Genomic DNA, 8,875 nt, shown 5'->3' on the forward strand with positions numbered 1-8,875 from the left:
TCAATATTATGTAACCCAGAGTTGCTGCCCAGCGTCAGCCACTCCCCTGAATAATATTCAGCTCGGGGGCAGCGGGGGGAGCTCGTCCTGACAGCGCCGTTGTTGTCCCGGCCATCGTCCCGCGTGAAGCAATTTGGTGCGCGATGAAAAGATTATTAATAAGCAAGTTATTGAGATGCTGGGACAATTTGTCCAGCTAGTCATATCACCGCTCCAAGGAGAAAGAAATAAGCCCACCATTACTTGTTGATGGTTGCGTGAGTTGCCAATAACCTCCCCTCGACGTCCAGAATGTGGCCCACTAATAATTATACAAATTGCTCACAAAATCGAATTTATGCTATTGACGAAGCACGAAACAGCTACGAGGATTTCAGGGATTTGCTTTGGTGCGAGTCCAATTTTTAAGTGTTGGACACTAGAAAATGAACACTCAAGTAGTGAACAATTGAAATTTGTTCATTTTTAATATTCAAAAGTTAATCAATTTTGAAAACACATCACTGTGAATTCGCACATTCTGAGGTGCAAACGCGACAATATGCCCGGATTTGCATCACATTTGACCGACCTCTTTCCTTAGACTCATCACCCTCAACCGTCAGAAGACAGCATTATAGGCTCAAAAATTCATACAATCTTTATAATGCCATACACTTACACTCACAGTCATGATTTGTTTCATATCCGCAACCACTGATCACTACGGTTCAATTTATTGCTTCAGAAAACGATTGCATCAAAGTCTAAACTATTTTTGCTCAACGTTCCACACACTGCATGGCCGTCAACTACATTCTGTATCATGGCTACGCAATTCAGACTCATAATGAATCATTTTATGTATTGAAGCATCAATTGTAGTAATATCGCGGGAAAATTGGTCCCTCAAACTTGATATTGTTACATAAGTGAGCGAGATGGTTATTAATCCAGCACTGTTACTCATCAACTCAAACAATATTATTATCCATGTCATTCCATTAAGCACGAGATATAATTATCAATCGTAATTTAGGTATGTTTATTTATAAGCTAGCTAAACATCTTATAAAATAACACTGACCTAGTGTGTTATTTTATCAAGAAACTCAAGTCGTCATACCCCTTTACATAACTGTAACACAATGTTTGGTTCAGTCTCCAAACTCAGCTAAGTAGGATAGCTACTAGAATGTTTCCTTTAAAATATATAGCTCGTTTGTAAGACGCTATCGCAGTCTCAGTAACTCAAACGCGTAAGCCGAAAAAATCAGACGTAGTTGGCCGTTATGAGGGCGATCGTGCGGTTGAGAATACTTCAGTGTTGGCTACAACCGGAAATCCAGACCGAGAATTTAACGGTGGTGTTCAGTAGTTCCGAATCGGTGGCGAGTGGGTCACTGTGTATGGAAATTATATTATTAAACTGATACGTAAGTCGTAATTGTTGCATATTTACCGACCGTTTTTATATCGCTTTCACTAAGTAAAATCTAGGATACGGTGAGCTGTTTCGAGGCAAAATGTCGAGCATAGCTTATAGATACGGCAAATGTACAATTATAGCAATGACCACAAAGATTAGACATAAATTTACTAGTTTAGAACTTCTCAATTCCTGATAGATTGATAATAAATTGGCTGAAGTTCAGACGTGAGTAGTAAGCCAGGGAGATCAAAATTATCAAGCATTTATCCGTCCGGAAGCATTGGCAGGATGCAATGTTTGCTCAGGATGACGAGGCACGAGCGAAGACCGGCAGCTGTGGTGAGAGACTGCAGCTGTTGAGCTGTGGTGGTGCAGTGGTGAGAGACTCGGTCTCTCGCACCCAGCTCCCGGGTTCGAGTCCCACTGAGGACAAGTTTTTCAGAGAAGCTCAGCCATTCATCTAACTCTGGTTGATAAATGAGTACCTGGCTTGCCCAGGATGTTGTGTTAGGGTACGCACACGACACAGTGAAAGCAGGTTTGCCCGCGCGGGCAACCTGCTCCAACCTGCCACAAGAATGAACATAGGATAATAATGTAAGTGTTCACAGTGAAAACCTGTACGAATAGGCTTCTGTGTTCTATGGTTTCAGGCGCCAGCCTGAGCAGGTAACGCACGCTGGCAACCTGCTTTCACTGTGTGCGTACCGTAATGCGATACAATGGTTCTGGCGGGTCAGCGAGCCAGTGACGGTCGTACCGTTCTAGAACTACCAGTGGCACCAAGTGCCCGGAAAAACTGACCTATCACCCCCCTCCCCTCCCTAGTTACCACTACTAGGATGGGCAATTACAACAACAACAACCGGCAGCTGGCGTCTCAGCAACGGGCGTATTTCAGCACACGAATAAGGGAGACTACGGCAACCGCACGGCTGGCGGTCGGAGGCTTGCTTTATTAAGCGAGAAGAAATGTTGTCGCATGGATGTGTTCCAACGCTGTTTTTTTTAGTTTACGATATTCATAAGGTTCTACAAACCAGTATAACTGAGGAACCCTCTGAGGCTTTGAATTCGACATAACATAACATAGTGATGTCGGCGCTAAACTGTAGGCCTGATGTGGCCTGTCGCCGACTTATTATACTTTTCGTAACTTGTTCATAGATCTAAAAACAGGTCCTTCGAACGGATCTTTTCAGGACTGACGATAGTTTGAAATAGCTATTCGACTTCCACCGGGTTCGATATGGTGCTCGGCATTTCAGGTCCGAACATATATTTTTCCATAGCTAGTCTGTTCTTGAACGCGTTCATACTTGGAGCGCCAACGATGTAATCGCATGGCTCTAGACTCTAGAGTCTAGACGCTACGCAGCCTGAACATGCCCTAATTAAAAACTGCTTGACAAGATAACGTAGGAGCTACACTGTTAGAAAAAACAGTCCCACTGGCGTTCTAGTGGCCGGTCGCCGTTGTAAAATAAACAGTATCGTCGTTTATATCAGATGTTTTACGGTTTTCTAGTGTTAAATTAAAATAAAAGCGGTGACACGGCGTTTCTTTTCACGTGCCGACCGACCACTGAAACGCCGGTAATACCGTTAACGGTAATTTTTCTCACAGTGTAGCGTCGACATCGGCATTGCTTAATTCCGCTGGTCCAAACATCCTTCTATCAAGCATCGCACGGGGAGCTAGAGGAATTACACATTATTCCGTGTATTACGGGATACATATTTCGTGATATATACTTTTTTGTTTCTATGAGTACCGGTTCAGCTACACGTTCTATTTATGATAACCTAGTGTTTAGATTAGTGACTAGTTAATGGTTGACTACATTTGTTTTATGACGGAAAGATGGACTCTCATTCAAGTGATATTATTTGTTAACTCAGGGATTTAACTTACGTATGACTAAGTAATGCGTAGACCTATTTTTATATCGTGCCTGTTCACGTGCTTACATACACGTGAATATGATCTCGTATACACGTGTGGACTTTGTGTGCTATGCATGATCTTGAGACGTAGCCATGATACATTTTAATGTTGGTCCCATACATTAAATGAATGAGGGGGCTGGAGCTGTAGCTTCAGTTCTTCAGGTAGCTCTTGAGGAGGGGTGAGGGCAAGAAGAGTATAGGAAAGCTAGTTCTTCATAATCAACTTTTAATCGTCCTTACACATAAATATAATTCATATGGCTAGCAAAGATTCCAATAGTGTACAATATGAAGTAGTAATGAATGAAAAAAACACTATAAAAGAGATAAGATGCAAACAAATAATTACGCAGTCCCCTCCGCGCGCCAGACAGTACCAAACGGGGCCCACCAGAATTGCAGTTATTCTGAAGAAACAAATGGCAATAACTTCGAAATAAATAAACAAAACTTCGAGTCATAGATTCGAATAGCCTATTATTGTATTTGTTGACAACGGGACTGTGATACTAGGCAGGCGATGCAGACACTTGGCAGGCGACGCAGACACTTGGCAGGCGATGGTGGCACTCGGCAGGCGACGCAGACACTTCAGATCAGGTCTGCTGAAGGAGAGCTGACGCTGGTGTTCAGAGTCCAGGGTTTGACGCCCAGAATGTGGTCACTCCACCTGCAGCTGTAATGTGGAATAAATGCATCAAGATAATATAAAGAATAATTATTGAAACTAAACTAAATTACATGTTTAACTAGCCTGACATTCATAGCTATTTTTGTGAGGAGCCCAATTTGCATGCTGTCTTTGCAAACTCCAGATCCGATGTACAAGTTTTGTGGGATGACCTAACTACTATGTTAAGCATTACCTAATCATTCATCTCATAAAACATCATTCAAATATATTGATAAAGTGCCTCAGGCATTCAAAGGGTTTACCAATTTTTGACTGGTCCAGCCTGGTTTGAAAAGTGCCAACTGTTTTTATTGATGAGTTTTCGGAAGTTCCAGTCCATTTCAGGATGGTTGTAGAGAGGTGAAGATCATTGTTCAAAGCAATGTTTGTTTTATTCCTACATCCTGACACTGACCTCCTCAGGATCATTAATTGACTAAGATCCGTGCTTTCTGGCGACCAATTTCTTGTCTGTGATAGGATGGTTTAACTTGTAAGTCAGTCAGTGATTGATTGAAGAAGTTATGAACACAAAGTTATTTATAATAGCAAGTCCCCTATATGTTTGACATTGCTGCAAACAGAATCCCCCAAAAAAATGATTTTAGATAGCCTCCAAGTTTCCTTGTAAGCACACTGTAGTTACCCTAAAAGAATGCTAAAGTTATATACATCACAAGCACCTCAAGTTACTTTTGCTGGACCCCAGTTAGCTGATTGTTAGGATTTTTTGTTACCCGTTAGGTCGTCTGTTGGGCTGTAGGATTCAAAGACATTGATGCTGCCACCAGGGGGCCACTGCAGCTCCCTCAGCAGTGGACGACTTGCCGCTGCTGCTCTGTAGGTGCAGAGGCAGGTTAGTTTCATGAAGAAAAATGCCTGCAGCTTAATCATTTCAGGACAGGTTAATGCATACAAGTTAGATTTAGTGGGCTTAAAAGTCAGATCTTGAGTTAGAAGATATTTTTATTCCAATTCCATAAAATTACAACTAATAACTGATTGAAGACAAATTGAAATGGATAATTAATCAACGATAGATTTTTGCAGTCATGTTCGAAAAAAATAGGTAAATTCTGAAACTTAGGGCAATTTACGATAAGTAAATGCAGGTGTACAAATAAATAATGTGTACCTCTTCAGTAATCAGTTCCTCCTTGACATATACTTCCTCTATAAGGCACTCCTCCTTCTTCTTGACTGCAACATTGGCGACTGAAGATGGAGCCCCAAATTCCACTACTGCACATGAGAGTATTCACTAATTGATTATTGAATTAGATCAAATATTCACTGATTGTTTAATGAATTAGACCAAATAATCACTGATTGTTTATTGAATTAGACCAAACATTCACTGATTAGTTATTGAATTAAGACAGAATTTACACACAGTGTGGAGCAGATTTCCAGCTCTATTCAGGGATTCAACTTGAATCAGAAAAGCTAGAAAATAAAATTTATAGAAGCAAAGCTTTGGAAGATCAGAATAAATTACTAACTATTTGAGGAAATGTAGGTATAGAAATTATTAGCTATCATATTTAACATGATGCATGTATGTACTCAAATTTAATTTGGTTCTTCTCCTACCTCAATAAAGTGGCAACAACTGGAATTTTCATTGCCTTAATGATGATATATTATACAGAAACATATTATTACACATAAAATTTTATGCTCTTGAAATTTAATATATGTTTTACATTTAATGAAAACTTCCTCTATATCACACTCCTCATTAATATGTACCTCTTCAGTAATTGGTTCCTCCTTAACATTCACTTCCTCTATATCACACTCCTCGATCTTCTTGACTGCAACATTGGCAACTGAAGACGGAGCCCCGAATTCCAATGCTGCACAAGAGAGAATCCAATAGTTGGTTTTTTAATTAGATCAAATATTCACTGATTGTTAATTGAATTAGACCAAACATTCACTGATAAGTTATTGAATTAGACAGAATTTACACACAGTGTAGAGCAGATTTCCAGCTCTATTTAGGGATTCAACTTGAATCAGAAAAGCTAGAAAAATAACATTTATAGAAGCAAAGCTCTGGAAGATCACAATAAATTACTAACTATTTGAGGAAATGTACAATTATTAGTAATCATATTTTATATGATGCATGTATATACACAAATTTAATTTGGTTCTTTCCCTACCTCAATAGAGTGGCAACAACTGGAAACTTTCAATGACTTAATGATGATATATTATGCAGAAACATATTATTACACATAAACTTCTTATGCTCTTGAAATTTAATATATGTTTCACATTTAACAAACTTCTGGGCTTGAACATCTTTTGTTAATAAATTAGTGAACATTTTTCTTCAAATTTAATCTTGATTAACCAAATAAAAGGTCAACCACATCAAAGATTTTATGATCGCTCAGTTCAAGCTGGGAGTGCAGGCTAGACTCACCTTCAGACTTCACTTCACCAGCAGACACTTGAGGGAGGCTCTGCTCAGCACACCAGACACTCCCGTCTGCATCTTCAGGGCATCGTTGAAGAACAATGCTGCATTCTTTAATATTAAACTTAATCATGTTCTGTCTCAAGATAGTAGTGTGCTTTTCACTACACTTTGGACAATATCATTCTCCATTTGAAATTTTGTCAAGTTTCAAACACTCCAAGTGGAACCAGTCTCCTCCTTCACAATTTTTTGCAGTTATTCTTTCAATGTATGATTCACACATCTGAGCATTAGCACATCCAATCCATTTGTAAAATTTAATTTGACTTGTTTCATCGTGCGTCATTTCACAAATGCAGTAAATCTCAACTTTCTTGGCAACTTTTGCATTGTCATTTCCTACACTCACATGGAACGTAGGATCAGGTCGGCTTTCAACTGGTTGCTCAAATTTATCCAAGCTTCTCGTATCAGCTAGTTTGTTTACTGATCCTGATAGATTTGATTTGATTACTGCAGGTTGTGCAATGTCTGCAGGTTGTGCAATGTCTGCAGGTTGTGCAATGTCTGCAGGTTGTGCAATGTCTGCAGGTTGTGCAATGTCTACAGGTTGTGCAATGTCTGCTGGTTGTGCAATGTCTGCAGGTTGATATTCTTTCAATGTATGATTCACACATCTGAGCATTAGCACATCCAATCCATTTGTAAAATTTAATTTGATTTGTTTCATCATGCCTCATTTCACAAATGCAGTAAATCTCAACTTTCTTGGCAACTTTTGTATTGTCATTTTCTACATTCACATGGAACGTAGGATCAGGTCGGCTTTCAACTGGTTGCTCAAATGTATCCAAGCTTCTCGTATCAGCAAGTTTGTTTACTGATCCTGATAGATTTGATTTGATTACTGAAGGCTGTGCAATGACTAAAGGTTGTTCAATGTATGCAGGTTGTGCAATGCCTGCCGGTTGTGCAATTTTTACAGGTTGTGCAATTTCTGCAGGTTGTGCAATTTTAGTAGGTTGTGCAATGTCTACAGGTTGTGCAATGTCTGCTGGTTGTGCAATGTCTGCAGATTGTGCAATGTCTGCAGGTTGTGCAATGTCTGACGGTTGTGCAATGTCTGCCGGTTGTGCAATGTCTGCAGGTAGTGCAATTTCTGCATTCACTTCCGAGCTTTTATCTGACTCTGAAAGAGCTGGTACTGAATTGATTGGAGCAGAATTTTTTATATTCTCCAGTACATCTGAAGGGCAACAGTTCATTTTTCTTCTCTTGCAGTCAGCCTGTTTTTGATCAGGTACATTTTGTCGTTTCTGGGAGAATTTTTTAGCAACATTAATGCCAAGTTTGCTCATATAATTCTTTATTGCTTGACTTTTTGCAGTAGATTTCTTGTTTTTGATAAGCGATTCTTTTGTGTTTGGCGAGAAATATTGTTTTTGCCAGTTCTGCATCATGCTGTACAATGTTTGTGTTGCATCTGAGAAACACTTCATTCTGAATGTTATCAAAGACAGCATCTTCATCAAGTTTTGTTTCATTCATGTAATACTTGGATTCAAATCTATTTCTCACAGCAATCTCCACGTGTGACATCACTCTTTCTGTGGCCGCTAGAGTCGGCTTCATGAGCTGGATGACTTCAAGGCACCGTATGATGTTCACTGGATACGTTGGTGTGCTGTTGTTGGTGCTGATGTAATGAGCAAATGCATGGGTATAGGACTGTGCTGTTGCGCTTCCAATCCTGATCAGTTTGTTGTCAGGTGCAGCCTCCCATTCACTTTGGAAATCATCCATGAATTTGACATAGTCTTCTTTCAAACAAGTGCACTCATGAACTCCCATGCACTCACTGCCACATGACTCAAATTGCACATTCAACAAATCAAACAGTTTTATTAATGCTGTCAAGTTTTCTTCAATAATATCAAACTCCTGATGAAGTGAAAATGAAAAGCAACTGATGATGGGTCCATGAATGATGCAATGGTTTGTTTTATATGATTTGCAGTTGTCAGCACATCTCCTTGCCTCATCTTTGACAAATCTAAAAGAGCTTCCTTAGGCAGGCCATTCTCAGCAACATATGTGGCAACAATAGCTTGGCGTGAGACATCCTTGGCAGCAGTGCCTTGGTCACAAAAGATACTGAATTTCCTTTTACATTTCGTTGCTGAGAAAGTCGTGGAGAAGTAGTTTCTCATTGTAGTAGCACAAGCTGCATAATTTGCCAACATCACGTCTTTAAAGCCCGAGTATGTCTGATATCGATTGCCCAAAGGATGGCTTAAATGAGACGGGCAGATGATAGCAAGGAGAGTACACAAAGCTGTATATAAACTGTATGGCAAGCAATGAGAAGCAATAAATATCCCAGCAATCATTGTGTTCTTTGTTGCAT

The 8,875-nt window shown here is 39.8% G+C and overlaps 1 protein-coding gene across 3 annotated transcripts; it reads right to left on the reverse strand.

Moving 5' to 3' along the window:
* Nucleotides 1-3,567: 3,567 nt before the first annotated feature.
* On the reverse strand, nucleotides 3,568-8,420 carry LOC108672320. Of its 3 annotated transcripts, XR_001930885.2 has the most exons (5): nucleotides 7,131-8,420; nucleotides 6,472-6,736; nucleotides 5,787-5,893; nucleotides 4,772-4,872; nucleotides 3,568-4,037 (listed from the first exon to the last, which is right to left on the reverse strand). XR_001930885.2 is itself a non-coding variant. In XM_018159961.2 (3 exons), exons 1-3 carry the CDS (start codon nucleotides 6,596-6,598, stop codon nucleotides 4,023-4,025), a joined length of 249 nt encoding a protein of 82 aa, XP_018015450.1. In that variant the 5' UTR covers nucleotides 6,599-7,107; the 3' UTR covers nucleotides 3,568-4,022. The 3 variants fall into 3 exon arrangements, 1 of the variants encoding a protein (XP_018015450.1); XR_001930886.2 differs by lacking the exon at nucleotides 4,772-4,872; XM_018159961.2 differs by lacking the exons at nucleotides 4,772-4,872; nucleotides 7,131-8,420 and having other exon boundaries at nucleotides 6,472-7,107.
* Between the last annotated feature and the right edge of the window lie 455 nt (nucleotides 8,421-8,875).

This window comes from Hyalella azteca, unplaced genomic scaffold (genome assembly GCF_000764305.2).
Source record: "Hyalella azteca isolate HAZT.00-mixed unplaced genomic scaffold, Hazt_2.0.2 contig16004, whole genome shotgun sequence".
NCBI lineage: Eukaryota > Metazoa > Arthropoda > Malacostraca > Amphipoda > Hyalellidae > Hyalella > Hyalella azteca.